Below are 24,120 nucleotides of genomic sequence, written 5' to 3'. Positions count from 1 at the left end.
CAAATCTCAACGCAAGGAGCGCAGGAAACCAGTCTGCCGCTCGCTGCGTCTTCCCCTGTTTATTTTCGATACGGGAAATTTCTTCCATTCGGTTTCCTCTTTGATCGGCTGTCTCCAAAACCCTGATCTCCGAACGCTCCGGCGTCCGATCGAACAAAGAGACATCCATAAAACTGATTCCTACGATAAAGGGTCGCAGCGATGGGGAAGAAGAAGAAGCGCCCGTCGAAGGTGTGGTGCTACTACTGCGATCGGGTGTTCGACGACGAGAAGATCCTTGTCCAGCATCAGAAGGCCAAGCACTTTAAGTGCCATGTATGTCACAAGAAGCTCTCCACCGCCGGTGGCATGGCCATCCACGTCCTCCAGGTCCACAAGGAGACGGTCACCAAGTAAACCCTCGCTCCCGATTCCACAATCGCTTCAAAAAACCCTTAATCATTTCTTGACGAAGATCATTTGCCTTATGCTTGCGTAGTCTTGTTTTCTGCATATGATGGCGAACTCGATTGATGCCCCTGATCTGTGACCGATGAATGATATGTGGGTTGCTGATTCTTTTTTATGTTAAAGAATGTTATTTTGGTTGTTGTTCTTGTTTTCGTTTTTTGGGATTAAATCCTGATGAGCGATTTTCATTTTCCTCTGTGCCCTTAATCGATAATTATAATTCTAATTAATCAGTAATGTTTTTCAGATACATAGGTTCCACGTTATTTTGAGAATATTTTTTCATGATCGTCGAACCAAAAAAAAAAAGATTGAATGATATAAAGAGCACTCATTCATTAATTGTTTCATTAACCATTTCTAATAACGATCCAAACCACTGACCATCTCAGTTCTGTTAGATGCATGCCTACCAAACCTTTCTATGCCATAGTGACTTTTTGTCAATGCATAGGTAGATTCAAAATAGATTATTTTTACACATTCTGCATGTGTATTGGTCATATTTGACAAAGCTGACCTTGAGTTGGAGCCCACATGATTGATCCTGAACAATAATCGAGGATCATACCTTTAGGGTATAGGTTACTAGCTCGACTCTAATGTGTGTTCCATGCCAAGAATCATGATAAGCATGTCACTTGGTTGTCTCACAGGTGGATCTCTATCATTTTATTGTCTTTTTCATTGTGTTGATTAAATTTTCATCCTAGTGTTCTTGGTTTGTGCTCTGAATTTCAATCACTTTCATTCAGAGTTCCCAATGCCAAACCTGATAGAGAATCAACAGAGATCGAGATTTATGGAATGCAAGGAATTCCTCCTCATATTTTAGCAGCTCACTATGGAGAGGGTAATATTCTTTCCATGTTATTTCTTTCTGATTAGTCTAATAAAATTGCCAAACTAGTGCAGATAATTTTTTCTTAATTTTTGTTTTTTTCGTATTTTTTATAGTGTTTCTAGCTTGTTCTAACGTATAATATCAATTTTCGCTGATACTCTTGTTAATGCCTTTTGGGTATTAAAAATTTTATTTTTTCATTATACTCATTATGTGGGTTTTATGTTGATTTGCCATTTTCTTGACGTCGAGGCTCTTAAATGCAGTATTTGTTATCTTGCATATACTAGAGATTCTCTTTATAGAACTTGCTATGATATGCTAGTGATGAATGATGTTGTTTGTCCATATTTACTTGATCTTGTGTTTCAAGAGCTTTTTTTACTCATGCAAAATGGATAAGGAGCCAAAAGTGAATCTAATGAATTAGGAGCCAACACGTCCCTTTGTTCAGAAATCTAATTGTACTCTTATTTTTAACATTTGGATCTAGTGAGATCACTATGAGCTTCTACAGATAATATTTTTCTCCAGTGATTTCAATGGGTGCTCGCCTAGGCGCTGAGGCGAGGCAAGGCAAGGCAAGGCCCGAGCGCCTTACTTCGTTTCCAGGCGGTGCGCTTCAAAGAGGCGCCGCTTGGGCGGTTGCTCGAGCCCAGGCATCGGGCGCTTCGGGCGAGCGCCTGGGTTAAACCAGGTGATCGAACCAGCGTTTTAGGTTTGGTTCGGTCTCCGGTGCTTTAGTTTGTTCAATCGAACCAACTAAAGCATTGATATCAACCTTCCTCTCGCGACTTCCCAACCCTAACCCTACACGTCACTGTCGCTGCTCGCTGCTACCACTGTCGCCACTCCTGCTCCCGCTACTACCGCTGCCACTGTCATCACTCCTGCTGCTACCGCTATCACTGCCCTTTGTTACCGCTGCCACTATTGTTGCTTGCCGCTCCCGCTGTTGCTGCTCGCCACTATCGCTGTCGCTGCCACTATCACCGCTTGTCAGTCCCGCTCCCACTGCCACTGCTCGTTGCTACCGCTGCTGCTGCCACTGTCGTCGCTCGTTGCTTCCGCTCCAGCTACCGCTTCTCGCTGCTACCGCTGCCACTTTCACCGCTCGCCTCTCCCACTCCCGTTATCGTTGCTCGCTATTACCTCTTCTCACATCAACTCGATAATATATTGTTAACTATATACTAGTAACAATATTTTTATTTATTTATTCGATTAATAATATATTATTTTGATTTTAATATTATTAATTTTTATTTATTTAAAATTATTGTTATTGTTTTGAATTTGAAGATTTTTTGTTAATGTGATATTATGATTTTGTAAGATTTTTTAATTTAATATCATATTTTTATTTAAATAATTATATTTATTAATTATATTATATATTTTTATATTTTAGCGTCTCACTTCGTTCAGGCGAGCGCCTAGCGCCTCGGGCGTTTTTAGACCTTGGCGCCTAGTGCTTTTTAAATCATTGGTTTTCTCTTTGCACCAATATCTTTAGATAATATTGCTCTCTTATGAAACTATAAATGCTTTTAATAAGATACAAAGATTTGCTCTTCAAAACTATTAATACTTTAAATAAGATAAAGCCTTTCCCTTTGGAATTATCTATACTTTGGATAAGATAAAGCCTTTCTTTACCAAATCCACCCTCGATATCGATGCGCTGTGCAAAAATGGGATTGCATTTTTTAGAGCCCTACTTGTTAAGATGTGCTTTGGCTAGGGTAATATTGGAGTATGTACGTCATTATGTGCCTTGGCATGTTCTTGTCAGAAATGATATAAAAGAAACATGCAAGTACTTTGTCACAAACCTTTCATAGTGTAAATGTTCAATGTGATGTGTGTGCTTTTCAGTTTTATTCATGCCTTAGGTAGTACGTAAGTGGCTTGCAATAGGCTTGGTACCTCAATTTGGATGGGTTTTGTGGCCCTATCTAACTTATAAGCACAACTTGTGAGTGCTTGTCGTGTAGAGGCAAAACTATCGAAAAATGACACCTTTAATTTGCAATGTGCAGAGATTTTCATGAGAGAGTGACCAAAAAACGTTAGCCATTTTAGATACCTAGTGTTAGGATCAAGAGCGGCACTAAGAGGGAGGGTGAATTAGTGCAGCGGAAAACTTTCCCGTTTCAAAAGTCTTCGTTTCAATTAAACTTGATTTCAACGAAAATCGCTTCGTAAAGATTTTAACTTGAAAGCGTGTGGGAGCGTAGAGAAAGCAGTAAGACGGTAAAGTGACTTGCAAGAAAGGTAAATTGCTCAAGACGAAATGCAAACTAGAATTTAGAGTGGTTCGGTCGTTGTGACCTACATCCATTTGGATTCCTCCTCCGTCGAGGTCACCGGCATCCACTAATGGCCTTCCTTCTATAGGCGAAGACCAACCACCTTTTACAGCGCTTTCTCCTTTTCACGGGCTTACGAGACAGCCCTTATAAGTCTCACACCTCTCTTGAATGATCTCACTACTTAGAAAGGGAGGACGAGGACTCTTAACACTTTTTACAACACTTTAACACTCAAGAATTCAGGATTATGCCAATGCTTTCGTGTCCTTTCATGCAGAAAATGGTGAAGTATTTATAGGCCCCAATTGGCTTCAGAATTGGAGTAAAAAAGTGTCACATCCTTGGATTTCGGGGTACTGGCGGTACTACCACCTCCATTATTGGGCGGTACTACCACCTGACACTGGGCGGTACCACCGCCTGACAAAGCTCGGAGACCGAGCTTTGGCGGTACTACCGCCTGACAGGGGCGGTACCATCGCTGGCAGCATTAACTATCGGTGGTACCACCGCCCAGTCTAGGTGGTACCACCGCCCAGATCACCTGGGAGACTGGGTCTCCCAAGCGGTGCCATCGCCGACCATGATTTCAGGTGCTGAATGGGCTGTTCAATCCGGCCCAATTCAGCCCTGTTAAGGGCCTAGTTGGCCCCTATATGAGTTAGTGGGATTACCTCCCAATCCTAACTCAACTAATGTACTAACTACGATTAAGGCAAGCGATTAGTCCGGTATGTCGATTTCTCTCTGCGAGTCTTCTAGCGCGCTTCTGGCGAACTCTCGACGAACTCTTGGCAATCTTCCGATGAGTTCTCAACGATCTTCCAACGAGCTTCCGGTGACGAACTCTCGGCGATCTTTAGACGAGCTCTTGACAAGCTCCCGATACATTGTCCGAATCTTCGATTCCGGCACATCATCTGCTTTACGCCTTACTGCTATCGTAGTGAATCTTGTACACTTATCTCAACATATATATTAGGTCAAGCAATTTATCAATTGATTTCATCATCAAAATCCGAGATTTAACAATCTCCCCCTTTTTTATGATGTCAACCAATTGGTGAGAGTTAACCTTAACTCCCCCTATCTATATGTCATACAAACTTGAATTCACAACCTTGAATTCAAGTTTTGATTTAAAAATCACATGCATTGTGCATCACCATAATTTTAAGTCATCAAGATATTAAATGCACAATCACTTAATGCTTGATAAAATGTTTCGACAGAACCTTTCATCACTCTTTGTATGAAATATCATCATTATTGCATTGTAGCATTCAAAAGTTCATAATCCGATAATGCATCATTTGTATGATAAAGAGATCACAACATCAAAGAAATTTTTAGCATTTGAAAAGATCACAATGTTATAGAAATTTTCAGCACAGAGTTTCAACATCAAAGTAAGCATCATTTTAAGATTACGACATCAAAGTAAACAACATAAGATTACAGCATCAAAGTAAGCACAATAAAAGATAGGGATTTCATCCACTTCTCCCCCTTTGTCATCAGTAAAAAGACATACACAGCTTCTTCAGATGGTGGCAAGTCAAAATGTCTAAATAAGGTATTAAGCTGTTGATGAATCTGCTGCAACTCATTTAAAATTTGATCTTGACGTTGTTTAAATCTATCTCGATGTTGTTCAAATCGATCCATTCGAGTCCCTATGTCGTTGATAGATGAGGGCGGGACTTGCTCTGCTGGAGGTGTTGCCTCAAAGGGACCAGTAGGAGAAGATTGATTACCCCTAAATATTGGTGTTTCAGGTTCTGGTTCAAGTGGAAGGGGATCAGTCCTTCTAGATAATCTAGTTCATATCCCATTTCTGAATATACACCTTAATCTTCGAAGTATGTTTCTATTTATGACATTAAATCTATCTAGTTTCATAACTTCTTCGTCAGGTGGGATAAATATGTCATAAGCATGGATTAGTCTTATGATCAGGCCACCATATGGAAGCATCATATTCTTTTTCGATAGTTCAATCATATTTTGCTGAATTAGGTAGCCAAAACAAATTTTATGTCCTTTCATAATCCAATACATCATTCCTACTTCCATTTGGTTAACTTCATCATAATGATATTATTTTGGAATTATAATGCTTATCAAGATGTGATGAAGTAGTTTAGTGTTGAAAGGTAATAAATGTTCACAGCTTTTTGGAAGAGTAGACAAGTTAGGATTACCGAAGATGGTTCCTAAGGCTTCAGAATAAGTTGTCCCAATTGATTTTTCATCCCATTGGCCTCTAAAATTACAGCCTTTTTCTTTTTCTGTAATTCCTATTAGATTGCAAATTATGCTATCCGTAATGGCTATATGATGTCCTAAGATCCTAAGAGATAGGTAGATACCTTTTCGTTTTCATCTACATGTAAATTGTTGTAAAATAACATAACAAGTCTAGGGTAGATAGGTTCACTTACTTGAAGGATTGGGAGAATGTCTTTTGATCCTAAACATTGATGCATGTTTTCATAAATGAAAAAGGCATGCTTCTATGAAATAAATTATATAAATTGAAATGGCTGAAAAGAGAAAAGCATGTTTCTTGAAAATTCTTTTTCTCTATCTTATCGACTGTAATGAATCTATTTGATCATTTTTTATGAATTTCTTGAAAGTGATTTTGATTTGACGATTTGAATTTGAATGAATTTTTATCCTAATTATGATCTTGGTTTATTGGAATTACTTGAGATCTTCTTTATGAATCAAAATCTTATATCTCCTACGTTTCCTTTTACCATTTCCTAAAGAGGAGATCTATAAAACTAATCATGATCTTGATAATTATGTTTTGAAACTTTATGTAAATCAAGATCGTCTTGCAAGATTTTTATCATTGTGTAGTGCACATACTCATTTAAACATTATAAGCTCATCATATAAAGATTCGCATCACGTAAAAATTCGCACCATCATTCATGATTCATCATACAAAATTTGTACGCAAACATCGTAAAAGAAAATGCGTATGATAAGATTCATATGACTTATTGCACAGTTCATGATTCAAGTGAGTGATAAAAAAAATCGAGAAAGTTCGAAATTCAATAAATTCATGTATTCAGACAATTTAACATCCGTAATTCCCTTCTAATAAAATCAAATTGCCTTTCATTTAAAGGTTTTGAAAAGATATCGGCTAATTGATATTTTGTATCAATAAACTCTAAAATTACATCATGATTATTAACAAGATCTCGTATAAAGTGATGTCTAATGTCAATGTGTTTAGTTCTAGAGTGTTGAATAGGATTTTATGTTAAACATATTGCACTTGTATTATCACATTTTATAAGAATATTCTTAAGGTAAATTTTATAATCTTCTGATGTATTTTTCATCCATATAACTTGCGCACAGCATGCACCTGCTGTAATATACTCAGCTTCGGTTGTGGATAATGCAATCGAGTTTTATTTCTTGAAAAACTAAGAGACAAGTGAGTGTCTTAAAAATTGACATATTTCGGATGTGCTTTTTTTATCTATTTGGCAGCCATTGAAATCAGCATCGGCATAACCAAGCAATTCAAAATTTTTAGATTTTGGATACCATAATCCTAGTTTAGGAATTCCTTTTAGGTATCTAAAAACCCTTTTAACAGCTTTTAAATAAGATTGCTTAGGGTTAGATTGAAACCTAGCACAAAGTCCTACGCTAAACATGATGTCTGGTCTAGTTGCAATGAGGAATAGTAAACTGCCTATCATACCCTATAAGCTTTTTGATCAAAGCTTTCTTCACTTTCGTCAATGTCTAACTTAGTGGAAGTACTCATAGGAGTATTGATAGTCTTCGAACTATCCATATTAAATCGTTTTAGCAAATCTAATGCATATTTTGTTTAACTAATGAAAATATCATTATTAAGTTGTTTGATTTGTAAGCCTAAAAAGAAGGTTAGTTCCCCCATCAAACTCATTTCAAATTCTAGACTAATACTCTTTGCAAACGATTCACATAAAGATTCGACCCAAAAAATAATATTATCAATATAAATTTGAACAATAAGAAAATTATTTTTAAATTTTTAATAAATAATGTGATATCGACCTTGCCTTTAGAGAAATTATTTTGAATAAGAAATGAGCTAAGTCTCTCATACCAAGCCATTAGGGCTTGTTTCAATCCATAGACAGTTTTAGTCAATTTAAACATATGATTAAGAAAATTATCATTCTCAAATCCGGGAGGTTGTTCAACATAAACTTCTTCGGAAATAAAGCCATTAAGAAAAACACTTTTAACATTCATTTGAAATAATTTAAAATTATTACTACTAGCATAGGCAAGGAGCTTCCTTATGGCTTCTAATCATACTACAAGAGCGAAGGTTTCTTCATAATCGATACATTCTTCTTTGTTGAAACCCTTGACCACTAATCTAGTCTTGTTTCTAACCACGATACCAAATTCATCTTGCTTGTTTCTAAAGACCCATTTAGTACCAATAACTAAATGGTCATTTGGCCTCGGAATAAGCTTCCGCATCTTATTTCTCTCAAATTGATTCAACACTTCTTGCATTACGATAAGCCATGAATCATTTTTCAAGGTCTCGTCAATGCATTTAGATTCAATTTGGGAGAGAAAAGCGGCGTTGGCACAAAAATTCTTTAGAGAAAAACGAGTTTGAACCCCTTTTGATGTGTCTCTTATGATTAGCTCCTTAGGATGAGCATCTATATACTTCCATTCCTTAAGTAAGGATGTTTTGGAAGAAGATGTATCTAAGTTGCTAGATGGAGAAATGGTTTAATTTAAATTCAAAGTATCAAAATTAAGATCATCATCAAGATTATTTTTCTTATTTCCGGAAACTTCATTAAAAACAACATGAATAGATTCTTCTATAACCAAAGTTCTTTTGTTAAAAATATGAAATGCTTTAGAAATAGAAGAATAGCCAAGAAAAAATCTTTCATCGGATTTTGCATTAAAGTTTCCATGGCATCTTTTTCATTCAAGATAAAACATTTACACCCGAAAACTTTAAAATATGAAACATTGGGTTTTTTGTTGTTCCAAAGGAGAGTAATGGTCTTACTAGAACCCTATTCATGACATAACATATCGTATTTACGGCTTTGGCCCAAAAATATTTGGGAAGGCTATGTTCGTTTAACATGGTTTTAGCCATTTCTTGTAAGTTTCTATTTTTTTCTTTCTACTACTCCATTTTGTTAAGAATTTCTTGGAGTAGTGAAATTATGGTTATATCCATTAGATTCACAAAATTCTTAGAAATCACGGTTTTGAAATTCACCACCGTGATCACTTTGAATTGATAAAATCATAAAACCTTTTTCATTTTGAACAAGTTTACAAAACTTAGAAAAATACCTAAAGCAATCACTTTTGTGTACCAAAAAGTAAGTCCAAGTGTATTTACTATAATCATCCACGATGACAAAAGCGTATTTGCTACCTCCTAGGCTTGATGTAGCAATTGGTCCAAACAAGTCCATATGGATCAATTGCAATGGTCTAGAGGTGCTTATTTGGTTCTTTGTTTTGAAACTATATTTTATTTGTTTTCCTAGTTGACATGCATCACACATATTATCTTTAACGAACTTTATGTGAGGAATTCCTCTTATAAGTTCTTTAGATGAGATTTAAGAGATTAGTTTCATGCTAGCATAACCTAATCTCCTATGCCGAAGCCAAGCATCGTCATTCAAAATCGAATAACACATTTCATTACAAAGATCATTAATGTCGATAGTGTATACATTATTTTGTTTTAGGGCAATCATAGATGTGTTTTTTTGTGGTTTTTTTAATAATAAAAGCATTGGATTCAAATCTAATGATGTATCATTTATCATACAATTGACTAATGCACAAAAGGTTATGCTTTAAGCCATCAACCAATAACACATCTTCAATAAAGAAGTTAGATTTGTTACATATGGTTCCTTTGCCAATGATTTTACCCTTGTTGTTGTCTCCGAAGGTGACATATCCTTCATTTAGGCTAGTGAGCTTAGAGAATTGAGATGGATCTCCGGTCATATTCCTTGAGCATCCACTATCAAGGTACCATCTCTTGCTCATAGCTTGTGATGGTAAACATTTCTATCAAAAAGGATGATTTTTAGGTATCCATTTGTCGTTGGGTGCCTCAAAAATCGATCTACACAACTTATCATGTTGTATTGAGTCATTTGAGGTTCTTTTAGGAACCCAAATCAATTTATGTAGACTATATTTCTTAAATGGACATTTGTACGCAACATGTCCAAATTTGTAACAAAAGTTGTATTTGTTTTGGGGTGAAACATGCAAGGTAGGGCCTTTAACAAATATGGTTAGATTTTTATGAGTATTACTCACAAAGCCGATTCCTTCTCTTTTATGAACGTGACTCTTAGTGGCAAGGATCATGTTCAAGGACTTGCTACCCACCTTAAATTTTTTTAAGGTTTCTTTGAGTAGCAAGTTTTCCTTTCTAACCGTTTCTAATTGATCGCATTTTATGCAAGGAGCTAAACTATCATCATGCTCAATTTTTAGTCTATCAAAATCACTATCAAGAGAAGCATGTTCCTTTTTTAACAATGTATATTTATTACTAACTAATTTGCATTCATCAAATAAATCATGAAAAGAGCATTGTAATTCATCAAAAGATAAACTTGCATCTAATGAACTGCTTACCTCATCTCCAATAGCCATTAGCGCCTAGTGAGCAACTTGCTCGGTGTTGGTTTGCTCCTCTTCTTCGGATGCACTTGAGTCATCCCACATTGCTTTAAGAGTCTTCTTCTTCTTTGGTTGTTTCTTTTTTGCTTGGGGACATTCACTTTTGAAATGTTCCAGCTTCTTGCATTCGTAGCATATGACTTGTTCTTTCTTAGATTCAAATTTATTTTTAGTGTCATTTCTAAATTTATTCCTTTTTATGAATTTTTTAAACTTTCTTGTTAAGAGTATCAAGTCATTATCAAGGTCCTCATCACTTGAATTTTCTTTCAAGTGGTCTTCTTGAGTTCTTAGTGTCATATCCTTCCTGTTCTTTGGAAGGTTGTTCTCAAGCTCTTTATGAGCATTACAAGTCATCTCATAGGTCATTAGTAACCCGATTAGTTCTTCGAGAGGAAAGTTATTTAAATCCTTGGCCTCTTGAATGACCGTTACTTTAGGGTCCCAACTCTTTGGAATGGAAGATTTTATTAACAAGTTCAAAATCCGAGAAACCTTTACCAAGTCCTTTTAGACCATTGACGACATCCGTAAATCGGGTGTACATATTTTCAATGGTCTTACTCGGTTTTATTCGAAACAACTCATAAGTATGGACTAAAAGATTAATTTTCGACTCCTTTACTTTACTAGTGCCTTCGTGAGTCACTTCGAGTGTGTGCCATATATCAAAAGCCATTTCACAAATGGACATGCGATTGAACTTGTTTTTATCCAAAGCACAAAACAAGGCATTCACAACTTTGACATTTAAAGCGAAAGTTTTCTTCTCTAACTCATTCCAATCGTTCATTGGAAGAGAAGACTTTTGAAAACCATTTTCGACAATGTTCCATAGCTCAAAATCTATAGAAATAAAAAAAATCCTTATTCTAGTCTTCCAATATGTGTAATCCGTTCCATTGAACATGGGCGGATGTGTAATTGAGTGACCCTTTAGGTTGCCGGCAAATGCCATCTCTCTTGGGTTTCAAACCAAATGAGAGTGACCTTGCTCTGATATCAATTGTTAGGATCAAGAGCGGCACTAAGAGGGGGGTGAATTAGTGCATCGGAAAACTTTCCCGTTTCAAAAGTCTTCATTTCGATTAAACCCGATTTCGACGAAAATCGTTTCATAAAAATTTTAACTTGAAAGCGTATGGGAGCGTAGAGAAAGCAGTAAGAAGGTAAAGTAACTTGCAAGAAAGGTAAATTGCTCAAGACGAAATGCAAACCAGAATTTAGAGTGGTTCGGTCGTTGTAACCTGCATCCACTTTCGGATTCCTCCTCCATCGAGGTCACCGGCATCCACTAATGGCCTTCCTTCAATAGACGAAGAACAACCACCTTTTACAGCACTTTCTCCTTTTCATGGGCTTAGGAGACTAACCCTTATAAGTCTCACACCTCTCTTGAATGATCTCAACACTTAGAAAGGGAGGAGGAGGACTCTAGCACTTTTTACAACACTTTAACACTCAAGAATTCGGATTATGCCAATACTTTCGTGCCCTTTCACACAAAAAAGGGTGAAGTATTTATAGGCCCCAATTGGCTTCAGAATTGGAGCAAAAAAGTGTCACATCCCCAGATTTCGGGGTACTAGCGGTACCACCGCCATTATTGGGCGGTACTATCGCCTACCACCTGACACTGGGCGGTACCACCGCCTGACAGAGCTCGGTACCACCGATGACAGCATTAACTATCGGCTGTACCACTGCCCAGTCTAGGTGGTACCACCGCCCAGACCACCTGGGAGACTAGGTCTCCCAGGCGGTGCCACCGCCGACCATGATTTCAGGTGCTGAATGGGCTGTTCAATCCGGCCCAATTCAGTTGTTAAGGGCCCAGTTGGCCCCTATCTGAGTTAATGGGATTACCTCCCAATCCTAACTCAACTAATGTACTAACTACGATTAAGGCAAGTGATTAGTTCGGTATGTCGATTTCTCTCGACGAGTCTTCCGGAGCGCTTCCGGCGAACTCTTGGCGATCTTCTGACGAACTCTCGGCAAGCTCCGGGTACATCATCCGAATCTTCAATTTCGGCACATCATCTGTTTTATGCTTTACTGCTATCGTAGTTAATCATGCACACTTATCTCAATACATAGATTAGGTCAAGCAATTTACCAATTGATTTCATTATCAAATTCGAGATTCAACACCTAGAACCCTCAAGTGGCACATGGCTAGATGAGGCTTTGGGGTAGTGTCTTGAGTTAGTATGTTGCATGGTTCTATAGCAGTCATAGGAGCATTTGTGCAAGTGGACTTTTGTTGGTGGCATATTGCCTATTAAGTGTTTGCTTTCATGTCTTGTTTGCTTAAGTCATACGATAGTTGCCTTAGTGTTGGGTTATTTTCTAATTTATTTTCTCTTTTGTGGATCCCAAGCGACCTACAAGGTTATAGGGAGGTGGAGGTTGACCCTTTTGCGAACGGACAAGCAAGAGTATCATACGACTTAAGCAAAACTAGCTGAGAGTCCGTGACAGATTGTATTAAAGTGAGACAAGCATACTAAGTACTTTGCATGTATGGAGAGTTGTTTTTCCTTGCACAGTTGTTTTGGAGAAATGGTGCAAACGAGCATAAAAACATAGAGAAAGAAGTCACTTAATGGAACGAGTATTCGAGATTGACATTTAGAGGAAGACCAAACATTCACACGAGAGGCACCACGAGGACTATGAAGTACTTTGGCATGTATGGCGAGTAGTCCTCATTTTGGAGAAATGGTAAAAACGAGCGTAGAGACACAAGGAGAGGAGTCACTCAATGGAGCATATAATTAAGATTCACATTTAGAGGAATAGTCAAAATTTCACGTGAGAGACATCACGAGGACAAGCAAGCTAGGAAGAACACATAGCACACGAAGGTTGGGATTGTTGAGTTCTTATTTTGGCTTCACATCATCAACCTAACTTGATGGTGCTCAATGCAAGCGGGAAGCAAAGTATGAGACCATGCAAGTATGATTTGTTTGCTCGATGACGGGAAGAATTGCGTAGTTTATAGAGGTGGGAAAATGTCGACTTGAAAAATTCGGTCCTCATGCAATGGATTATATATGGACAAGGGGTGTTCATGGCCATCCCAAGGTGATCAAAATTCGACATTATAGAATGTTGCAACTTTCTCTTCGACATTAGGGAAAAGGATACATCCTTAAGACTACAAGTTATATAGCAAGTTTTGCATATTGCTAGGCCTTGAGGGTGCAGCGAAGGATGGCATCGGCAAAGTGTCACAATTTGGCAAGACGAAGTATTCTTTGGAGATGATGGTCATCGAAACTTGAAGGATTCATGTGTAGCAAACCTCATATTCTAAGGGAGGTATCTTAAGACAGATGCTTCATAAAGCTTGAAGGGGGCTAGAATCATGTAAGCAGTGAAGAAGTCATCGCAAGATATCATATGGGGTAATGTATTGGTAGATGTATTGCGAGATCAAGTGGGGGAGTGCTTCAGAGCAACATGAAAGATTAAGGTACACTTGGAGCCAAGGAGCTAATAAGGTGAACATTAGGGTCAATGAAGGGCTGATCCATCGAATGGACATAAAGGCCACCATCATTTAAATGTTAAATGTTGAGCAAAGCATCTTGGATTGGACTTAGTGAAGTATGAAGGGAGTCGACTTAGAAGATATAATTTGAAGCGAAAGCACCAACTTCGTGGAGCTTTCCTTGGACAGAGGTCGAGGACATAAACTCTTGTAAAGATAAGAACGAGATAATATCGTTCCTTAGTTTCCTCATTTTGAGAAGGCGAACTCGTCTTGCATGGTACCAAAGTGAAAGGGGTCTTTGTGGCACATACACCTTAACTCGACAAGACAATTGATGAAAGGACTAATGTGAGGGATTGACTTAACTTGCAACGATGAAGAATATGTTGAAGTTCTACCATTCGAGTTGTCACGAGAGTTGGTGTGTGCAGCAAAGATTATACTCTAGGTAGGGGCTCAGGATCTAAACAATGGTGCATTAATTTTCAACAAAATACCAACCTAGAGTTGCACATGGACGTTTGGATGTTGCAAATGGATGAAAGTTCGATTGCCAAAGGAGCAAACATAATCAAAAGTGACGGAGGGCCTACGACGTGTTGCCAGATGTTGCATAAAGAGGGATTGCAGTCTGAGTTCAAGACACCAAGATTAAAGGGCAATGAAGACACCACCAAGAGGCGATGTGGTGCAATAGATCGTAATGGAACAAGTCGAGGCAATGTGACACAATAAAAGTCCTGTGGGGGGCTCGATCACCCAAAGGGATGGTTGGAGAGCAATGCTCTGATGAGCAACATAATAGAAAGAAAGGTTATGAATTCAAGTAGTGAATGACATGGTATCACAAAGGCGGGTCTTCTATGCATGCACCAAATTTGCATCGGATGAAAGCCTTGATCATTGGCGGATAAAGGTGCAATACTATAGTGGTGGACCTTTCAAGTGCAAGTACTATATTTGCTTAAGAGAACCCAATACAATTAGTGGATATGATCGAGCCAACGAATGTTATTACCAAGGACAAAGGAGAGTAAAATCAGTGTGAACCCTATCATATAATAGAGGTCATGCATGAGAGTTATAGTGTTGTATCGAGATAAACTACTTAGAGAACACGAAGATGTTGAAGCATATGGTCCTAAGGGGTGAGAAAACAATGATGAATCCAAAGGGACTTAGCTACCCAAAATCAAACATTAGTTAGAATGAAGGTGGACTCAAAGGGAGTATCATAATATTGTAATGGTAGAATTATCGATCACAAAGAGATGGGACATGAATGCAAAGTGATAGATGATAGGACCGTGGGCATGAGAAAGCACCATGGCATTATAGAGGTGGGACTTTCGTTGAGTCGCCAAGCCCTTGCTCTCATTGAGGGATCGTGTACTCTAGTTTTCTTAATAAAAGATTGAAATTTTGTACTATATCGGTGTACTAAGCTTTGCTTGGTACGATACGGTGTACCAAGCGGGACACTTGGAAAAAAATATAAAATTCAATTTTGGTTTCGAGTGGTACTATATATATATATATATATATATATATATATATATATATATATATATATATATATATATATATATATATATATATATATATATAAACCTTCGATGGCATTATTCCACCCTATCCCCATCCTAAGTGCATTGATGAAGACAATTCTTCTAAGTCATGCATAGACAATGCCTGAATGTGAAGTTAGGCGTACAGGATCACTAAAAAAAGATATAAAATATAAATCTTTTTACATAAAAATGATATAAAAATAAAAAAAAATCAATATATAAAGATATAAAAAGATAAAAATACGGCATACCGAGTGGTTGCCTCATCATTGTCACCTTGTCCTTCTCCTCGTCGCCTCGTATGCGGCCTTCAACGTCAAGGAGATGGGGAGAAGAAAGACAAGGTGATAATAACGAGGCGATTGCTCGGTATGTCGTATCTTTATCTTTTTATATCTTTATATATTAATTTTTATTTTTATATTTTTTATATAAAAAGATATAAATTTTATATATTTTTTTTAGTGATACTGTATGTCTAACTTCACATTCAAGCACTGTCTACGCATGACTTAGAAGGATTCTCCTTGCGGCCGACAATAGTGGACGAAGGAGATCGTTCGGAGATGAAGAAGGTTAGGGTCTTCGTTGCCTTCCTCGCAGCTGCCTCTTCCGCTACTCTCGTTGCCGCCTCCCTTGATCCTCGCACCTCTAGCTCCCCCTCCAAAGATGTACGACTCTCCTTGACATTACCTCCTAGATCAGGATCGTCAAGGGAGGGCGGTGTCAGATCGGGAACGAGAAAGGGCGTGGAAGACAAGTTTGCACCGAGGTTCAACGGGCTCAGGTTCATCAAGACGCTGGTGACGGCGTATCGATGACTCCGTGGTACTCTTTCTTGACGCTTCTCCCTCGTCTTCGATGCTTCTCCCTCTTCTTTGAATGCCATCTTCTTCCTCACTGCAACCAGGTTGATACCGCTCGGTAGTGGGTGGTCCGTGTGCTAGTCAGTTGGTGGACCGATACATATCACACATACCGAGTGGTACGGAACGATATTAAAAACCTTGCTCTTAATTATTTGACAGTTGTCAAAATTCTCAATAACGGATTTGGGTTTACCAAAGGTAGTTTGTTCACTTTATTTCCCAAGAGAGTGGCAGCTTTAAATAGAGGTGATGCAAACTTACTTGAAGGTGATGACTAAGCAAAAGAGGAATTGATGAACAAATTTTATAGAGGACAAGTCCTTAAAACTTTAGATTGTTTAAGGTGATCCTTGTTAGAGCTCGAGCAAGCATCCATCTAGTTTAATCGACACAAGACGTCCGAGGGATTAGTGCACAACAAGGAAGGTACGAAGATCAACACAACTTGATTGACTCACATTAGAGTGGCAAGATGAAGCAGTGGTGATGGATCAAAGTTCAACTACATAACAACATCGAAAGACCATTTGGGCCATTTGGGAGTCGGGAGGCGTGTTGTAGCTAAAGCAAGATTGAAGATGTAACAAGGCAAGGAGATGAAGCGTCCACAAAGGCTTTAATGAGGACATTGAAGGAATAAGTTAGGGGATTATCATAGACTGATTGTAGTGAACATGATCAATATAATGTTTGTGCTTTTTCTTTTTTGTTCGTGCCTTAGATAACATGTAAGGGGCTAGGCTTGTAGTAGGCATGATAGCTACATTTTGGTAGGGTTTTGTAGCTTATTTTGACTTGTAAGCATAGCTTGTATGTGATTGTCGTGCAGAGGCAAATCTCTAAAAATGAAGCCTCCAGCTCATAACTTGTAGGGATTTCCATGAGCAGTAAACAACCAGAAAACATCAGTCATCTCAAACCCCTGGAACCCCCAGGTGTCATGGTTGGTGGGGCTTCGTAGTGTCTTGGGTTGGTTCATCGTATGGTTTCACACCGGTGTCGTAGGGAGCAAATTATCTTAAACTCTTTTGTCACGCTTTTATTCAAAGCTTGTGAAATCCATTTTTGTATTTTGTAGGGCCTATCAAGTGTTTGCTAAAATGCCTAATTGTGAATCCCGAGTTTACTCTTCGATAAAGCAACAGTGGCACTTTGCACGTGCATTGTCTTATTTTTTAATCCGTTTTCTCTTTTGTATGTCATTAGAGGACCTTGAGAGATTACGTGGAGGTTGACCTTTGCATATAGACACGCAAAGGTGGCATACGTCCAAGGCAAAACCAACTAAGTCCGTGACAACTTATCTACAAATAATCCATTATCCATAGATAATCCACACGATGTAACTTTTAGTTGTAGTTTTTTTTTTCAATTCAAAATGCTTCTTTTGTTGAACTCTTAGTTTCTTGTTACATGTGATATTAAACTTTGCATAGGAAAATCACATGGACATTTCTTGTTACATGTGTCCGTGAGCACACATGTGCATGTTTTTATTGTTTTTGGGTTACATGTTTTTTGGTGACATTAAATGTTTTATTCAAGGATGTTAAACTCATGTTTTATTCAAGGATGTCAAACTTGCTTTCCTACCTAGCTAGGATTGTAAAGGGACCATAAACTCGGAATCATAGAATTGTAAGATCCTACAGTTTATACAAACTATTTTTAAAATATACATATACTTGTAGAAATGTATTATAATTTTTTGTTAATATTTAATAACGCACATTTGTTTTTAGGTTAATAATCATACTTAAATAGTATTGTCTCTTATTCAAATGAAGAATATTTTTCCTATTTTGTGTTTTTATTTACAATGCTTTGATTAGTCTCTCATTTACTACTTGAGGATCACAATTCAAAGATGATCTCAGATTAAAAAAGTGATCGAGCGTTGATATTTCTATTGTAATAATTAATGAACTGTGTATACTGTTGATAAAACTTGAAGTAGAAAGTTAGAATTATCAATCTAGTTGTTGTATTATACAATAGTGTGCTGGACAAACTGACAAATACTAACAAATAACAAGTCACTAGATAAAAGAAAATTCTCTTTTCTTTCTTCCTATGTTGTAATCATAAACAACAAACAATGACTGCAATTCATATCATGTATCTACTTTACATATTGAACGAAGAAAGAAAACCTTTTCTTCATTGATGAGAGCTCCTGCATGATGGTTTCTACCAAAGAACATTTCTTGAAAAAAATTAAGAAAATGAAATACACATTCAGAAAAAATAAAATATTATTCTAATTTTGCATTTATTCAACATCCATCCACATGAATCAAGGTCTGAACAATTGAATGCAAAGAATTGTTGGTTAATCATGTATAATTATAACTTTTTTCTTCACAAATAAATCTGGATACCTGAGAAATAAGAGAGGGGAGGAGAGAACAGAATAGGAGAGAGGAAGTGAGGAGATCACGGTAGAGGGGGGGAGAAGGGAAGAGAGGAGATCATGTGAGAGGGGGGAGGAGATAGGTAGAGTAGAGAGGGGGCTAGAGGATAAGGTAAGGCAGGGAAGAATGGAGATCACGATAGAGGGGAGGAGAGGAAAGAAGAGAGGGTATTAGGAGAAGAGAAGGGAAGACAAGAGACACGAGAGGGAAGGAGTTGGGATGAGAAAAGAGGGGAGGAGGGGCTAAAATAGGACAGGGAAACTGGGAAAGAGTGGAGAGTATAACAAAGGGGAGGAGAGGAAAGAATAGGAGATGGGAGGAGAAGAGAGGGGAAGATAACAGACAAGAGAGGGAAGGAGATGAGAGGAGAAAAGAGAGGAGAGAACAGTGCTAACGAGATGACATGAGGTGGCGGCTTGAAGTAGCAGCTGAGAGGAGGTGGCTCGGGCAATGATGTTGGCAGTGGGAGCAGCGAACAGTCTAGGGCTTGCTCGTCGCTCGTCCCTTTGTCTTCTCGTGCACGCACCTTTGCTTCTTTTTCTTTTTTTAATCTTTTAAATGAAAAGTTGAATCAACTTAGTAAACATGAGTCAACTCGGATGGGTCAGCCCACTGTATCGAGTTGACTCATGAGTCAACCCGATTCCATTGGGTTTACGATTCAGAAGTCGAGTCAGCTCCCAACTCCCGGGGCTTGATGTGGATTGTAAGATCGCACAATCCTACAGCCCAAATTCAGAGGCTGAGTTTGATAAGCTTGGTTTTAGTTTTTTGAACAAAAAAATATTTTATTAAGGATCAAACAGCAAGATACATAATGCTGAGCAGAGACTGGAAGCTGTAGCTTGCTAATTACAGGAAATACATTTAACTTTAAGATACTTTGCTATGATATGAGTGTCACTATTGTACTTCCTATACAAAAAACTACATTTGACATTATTGACCTTGTCCAAAAAACAGGAAATAGACACTAGTAATCTTCCTCAGAAACCAGGGTGCATTCTCGAAATTGTGGTGTCGTTCAATGTTTTCTCAGTAATTCTTTATGACATTCTGATGCAGATGAAGAGGTATCAGTAAAGGCAGCTAAACTGGAAGTTCCATCCACTGGGCTCGTTGGTGGAGTGGTTCCTGGTCCACTGGGCATCAGATTCCCTCCCCCAACATTATATGGTTCAGTTCCACCAGTGTACATCCTTGTTACTTTGCTGGTTAAATGGAGAAGTGTTATAATCTTAAGATTTTTGTTCTTTTTAATAAATTCACTTTGTATCACCTGTGTTTATTTTCGTATAGTACATCCTCTCACATGCTCTGTATCTTTTTAATCAGATACAATCCCACAATTCCAGTGATGCCTCCAACATGGCCTCTTCCAGCTGCTCAACCACAGCCTTGGTTTCGACCGCCATTGGCTGTTTCAGTACCTCCACCTGTTGTGGCACCACAACAGCCATTATTTCCTGTCCAGAATGTTACGGCTCCTATGACCTCCACTTCTGCCCCTGGACTTCAATCACCACTTCAAGCTGGTCCACCTGGCCTGCCCTCATCTGCACCACCTGCAGTATCCCAACCACTATTTCCAATCCACAGTCCAGCTGGTGCACCTGCTCAGAGGTCTCCATTTTTGACAACATCTTCACTTGCAATCATTTCATCAAGCTCCCCAACAATGTTGAAAGGTATAGCTGATGCAATTCTCTATCAAATACTGCTGTAGCAAGTAGTAATGTGGCTCCTAACATTCCAGAGTTTTATTTTCACATTTTAGTTTTGACTTTTGAGTTTCATAGTGTTTGATTACTTATCTATATTCTTTCATAAATAAGATCAAATTATTTAATCACACATGACGGGAATTGAAAGATGTGCTACATGTTAAAATATTGCCCTAAAATGCAGATGGACCTAATTATTTTTATATTTTTTTCTAAATATTTTCTCAGTAGTAGCAATAAAAGTAATTTCAACGGTGTCAACTATTTTAGCCAGTAAAGATCTTGATAGTTTTTTGCAAGGTCTTGGCTCGAATCCCACCTTCGTCACTTACCCTTTGCACAAAAATAAAATAATTTCTTAATGATAAATGATATGTATAACACCTAGATTGTTTTTTTACCTTATTTATTATGTTATCTTGATGTCTCCTTATATGAAGTAGCAACATTGTTTTGTTAAATTGTGATGACCTTTACCTCAGCAACTGAATTCTTTGTTGCTTCATTTTTGTTTATCAAGTACTCTGCAAGCATACACTATATCCTATTAATTAATCTTACAATTTTGTTTGAAATTATTCTATTAGGAAAATATGTGACTATTGAGTTGGAGTTTGTTATGATATCTTGGTATGCCACTCAACTATTACATAATATGCATACTTGGCACATACAGCAAGACTCGAAGTCATGATCTTTTAGCTGTGCGCACTCCAGTGTAACCAACTAAATGTCTCCTCGAAACCTTTTTAGTATGTTTAATCCTTTTGTTTGAAATAATTCTCTGATCATAAGGTTTTGGTACTAAAGTTGCACAATCCAAACTTGATAATTTAGATGCAATTTTGGTACTTGCTGGTTCATCACCAGTAAGGTTACCGACTGCTATTGTTTTCTCTGGGAATACAAAAGATTTATGTAAATTTCGTTAATGGTTTTAGTGAATATGAGGTTGGGACATAAGATGATTTGCTTCAGCCATCCTTGCCAAAATGCCTATTAGGTGACTTGCATTTGGACAAATATCTAAAATAGCATGTTGTGCAAGGACTGAGTTCACTCTTGCATTTTGATGTGCAAAGGGTGGGCTGTAACAGAATTTTGAAGCAATATATTTACTTTCTTTTTAAAAAAAGAAGGTTTAGGGATAGTCAACTGAATTCTAAAGAAGAAACTTCATTTGCATTTGAATTAGCTTCTGCATATAGCTCATATGTCTAGAATTTGCATTGAGGTTGAGAAGTTAGAATTATCTTTATTATGAATGAGACTCTAACTAAAACATATATGTTAAACCATTAAAAAAAATTTGCTTTGTATTAGCAAATAGACGCATATTCTTGCGGTGAAGTAAGACAGTCAAAAAATTTGTAGTAGTAGTAAAAATGGAAAACACCAGGAGTATCTCTTGAGCTTCAGATGATTTGTCATCCACATCAGATTGAGACCCTTTCAAATTTAAGGCTTCCTTCTCATGAGGACACATTTAATATATCTAACCTATTCTTCACCGAGTCTTGAATGATGTGGAACTCCGTAGTCTTTGTTTAAATTGAAGGGTCTGCATCCAGTTCTGTACCATTGGCAAGGGAAAACAACCTGCACAATTTTAAACCAGTACTTGGTAGTTCCTTTGAAGATGAATTGAAAACCTTGTAGTGACAAAATGTTACATCTCTAGACACTGAAGTTGAGGCAAATTATTTGGAGCCTAGATATACTAGTCTTTTAGCTCATTGTTGGAGTTACTACTTTAAATGTATAGTTGCCTTTGTCAAACTAATTGATTCTCATCTTTTAGTACCGCAGTCCTAGATTTCCTTTTAGCTTGGATTCCTCGATATCGTTTCTTTTGCTCATCTGATTATGGAATGAATGGTTATGTTCTTATCATTGCAAGAGGAACAAATAGTTAAAAGGGAGATAAATTTATGGAGTAGTTTACAGCCACTCCACCGATTGAACTATTTTCCATTGATGTTAGTCCTTTAATCTATGCCAGCCAGATCGAATTGCACTGCTAAAACTTGCATCCATTATAAATTCTCATCAATTTTGCATCTTGTTTCCATTTCTTCTGTATATTGTGTATATGAACATCTTAGCTAGAACAGAAAAGCTTAGGTTGATATATTGAATGTATATCAACTCCGAGATTCTTTAAAATTATTTCAGGCTAACATCATATCTTAGACTCTGTAAATACTTCGTCAATCATTTTTAGGTGGTACGCCATATGCAAACTCACATATGTATGCATCTGGTCCAAACACTGAGAATCCTTCAATTGGACCTCCACCTGTAATATCCAACAAACCACCTCCTTCTAATCCTACCACAAATGAGGTCTACTTGTTATGGGATGATGAAGCAATGTCAATGGTATGTTTTCTAATTCCAACATTCTTTTTTTGGACCTTTTCTTCACATTTTGTTACTAAATACTTTCTCCTTGATTTTACATGGCTCCTTAACATGGGATTATCATGCAGGAGGAAAGAAGAATGTCTCTAGCAAAGTATCAGGTGCATGATGAAACTAGCCAGGTAAGTTATTACTACCTTTTGTTTACTCATTCTAATGGATATGCAACTTGGTTGCGAATCCAAATAGGTAGGGGAAAAAGAAAGAAATCCTTGCAGATTTTTTGGGCTATACTTTAATGTACTTTACATTTGATAACTCCATCTGAATCTTGATAATACAGTCTATTATGGAATAATTGCATTTGTGGCTCTTCTGAGTTTTACTACTAGGCCTTTTATCTAATTAATTTGTAGTTATGACACTGGTTGATGGGAAAAAGGATATTCTTCTTCATTCCCATCGTCTCATTTTTAGTGGGGCATCAAACGATTCCAAGTAGGTATTTACATTATTTTTGCTGTTAGTTAGTGTTACAAATCTGACAAGTTTGTGCTGCAAATGACTCGAGGGTTCTCAACCTAGCACCAGGACCATGCAAAAATGTATGTATTGTGTTCTGATTAAGTTTTGAGTTTCTTTTATATGGTATTCATTCTCCCTATTGCTTCTTAATGAGCGTGGGGCTTGGGTGGAACGAGAATATATGCCAGCAGGCTTTTGTCAATACGTAGCATTTGTTGTTATCTGTTTTTGATCAGTGTGGGACCAGAGTTGATGCAGGTCAGCTTTCATTCAGAAGCAAGTTTGCTTCCTCTTGTGCAGTTAGATAATTAAGCATGAAGAGTAGCAATAATCTTCTGGATGACCATTTCCGTCGGTCTGATTTATTTGTTCTTGTTGTGTGTTAAAACAGATGAGCTCCATCGATGCAGCTATAGACAGAAGAATATCTGAGAGACGGCTTGCTGGCCGTATGACATTCTAGTATTCCCCAGTGCTGGAAGTAAGTGAAGTCTCTTGCGATTTTAGGACTTTATCATCATCAAGCAGCAGTTTCATTTTGAATGATGCAGTGGTGAAGTTGGTGGTGACCGACTTTGGAAGCCTGGTTGAGTTTTTTGTCGCGGCAGTGGGCAGGTGCAAATGGTGATGGTAGACCATTTTATTGATTAAACTTAATGATATGAGTTGGATGTTAAAGTGGCAGTTAATGTTGCTAAACAGTTTGACTGGGTTCATAGAAGATCTTCCTCTTGTTCCAAGTAGGGTGTTCCATCTTAATGTAATCCATTTAAAATGATTTTAATTTGATTGTGGAGTAGACAA

At 37.6% G+C, this 24,120-nt stretch overlaps 1 protein-coding gene across 12 annotated transcripts; it reads left to right on the top strand.

The window, feature by feature from the left end:
- On the top strand, positions 1–24,120 carry LOC135626312 (protein SUPPRESSOR OF FRI 4-like). 12 transcript variants are annotated; one of them, XR_010492308.1, is made up of 8 exons: positions 1–392; positions 1,206–1,303; positions 19,769–19,895; positions 20,039–20,391; positions 22,652–22,809; positions 22,920–22,973; positions 23,208–23,289; positions 23,363–24,120. XR_010492308.1 is itself a non-coding variant. In XM_065131532.1 (8 exons), exons 1-7 carry the CDS (start codon positions 202–204, stop codon positions 23,777–23,779), a joined length of 1,053 nt encoding a protein of 350 aa, XP_064987604.1. In that variant the 5' UTR covers positions 1–201; the 3' UTR covers positions 23,780–23,797; positions 23,868–24,120. The 12 variants fall into 12 exon arrangements, 5 of the variants coding, with proteins under 5 accessions (XP_064987604.1, XP_064987605.1, XP_064987603.1 ...); XR_010492304.1 differs by having other exon boundaries at positions 22,920–23,574; positions 23,708–23,797; positions 23,868–24,120; XR_010492306.1 differs by having other exon boundaries at positions 22,920–23,574; positions 23,708–23,797; positions 23,848–24,120.

This window comes from Musa acuminata, chromosome BXJ2-11, assembly GCF_036884655.1.
Source record: "Musa acuminata AAA Group cultivar baxijiao chromosome BXJ2-11, Cavendish_Baxijiao_AAA, whole genome shotgun sequence".
Classification (NCBI taxonomy): Eukaryota; Viridiplantae; Streptophyta; class Magnoliopsida; order Zingiberales; family Musaceae; genus Musa; species Musa acuminata.
Note: the sequence above shows the minus strand (reverse complement) of the source record. Positions and strands in the feature narration are given on the sequence as shown.

Bases quoted from the DNA above. Each gene is read 5' to 3' on its own strand.
- LOC135626312 (XM_065131530.1), top strand. From the start codon at position 202: ATGGGGAAGAAGAAGAAGCGCCCGTCGAAGGTGTGGTGCTACTACTGC. The intron at 393-1,205 runs GTAAACCCTCGC...ACTTTCATTCAG, and splicing joins CACAAGGAGACGGTCACCAA to AGTTCCCAATGCCAAACCTG. The intron at 1,304-19,768 runs GTAATATTCTTT...ATTCTGATGCAG, and splicing joins AGCAGCTCACTATGGAGAGG to ATGAAGAGGTATCAGTAAAG.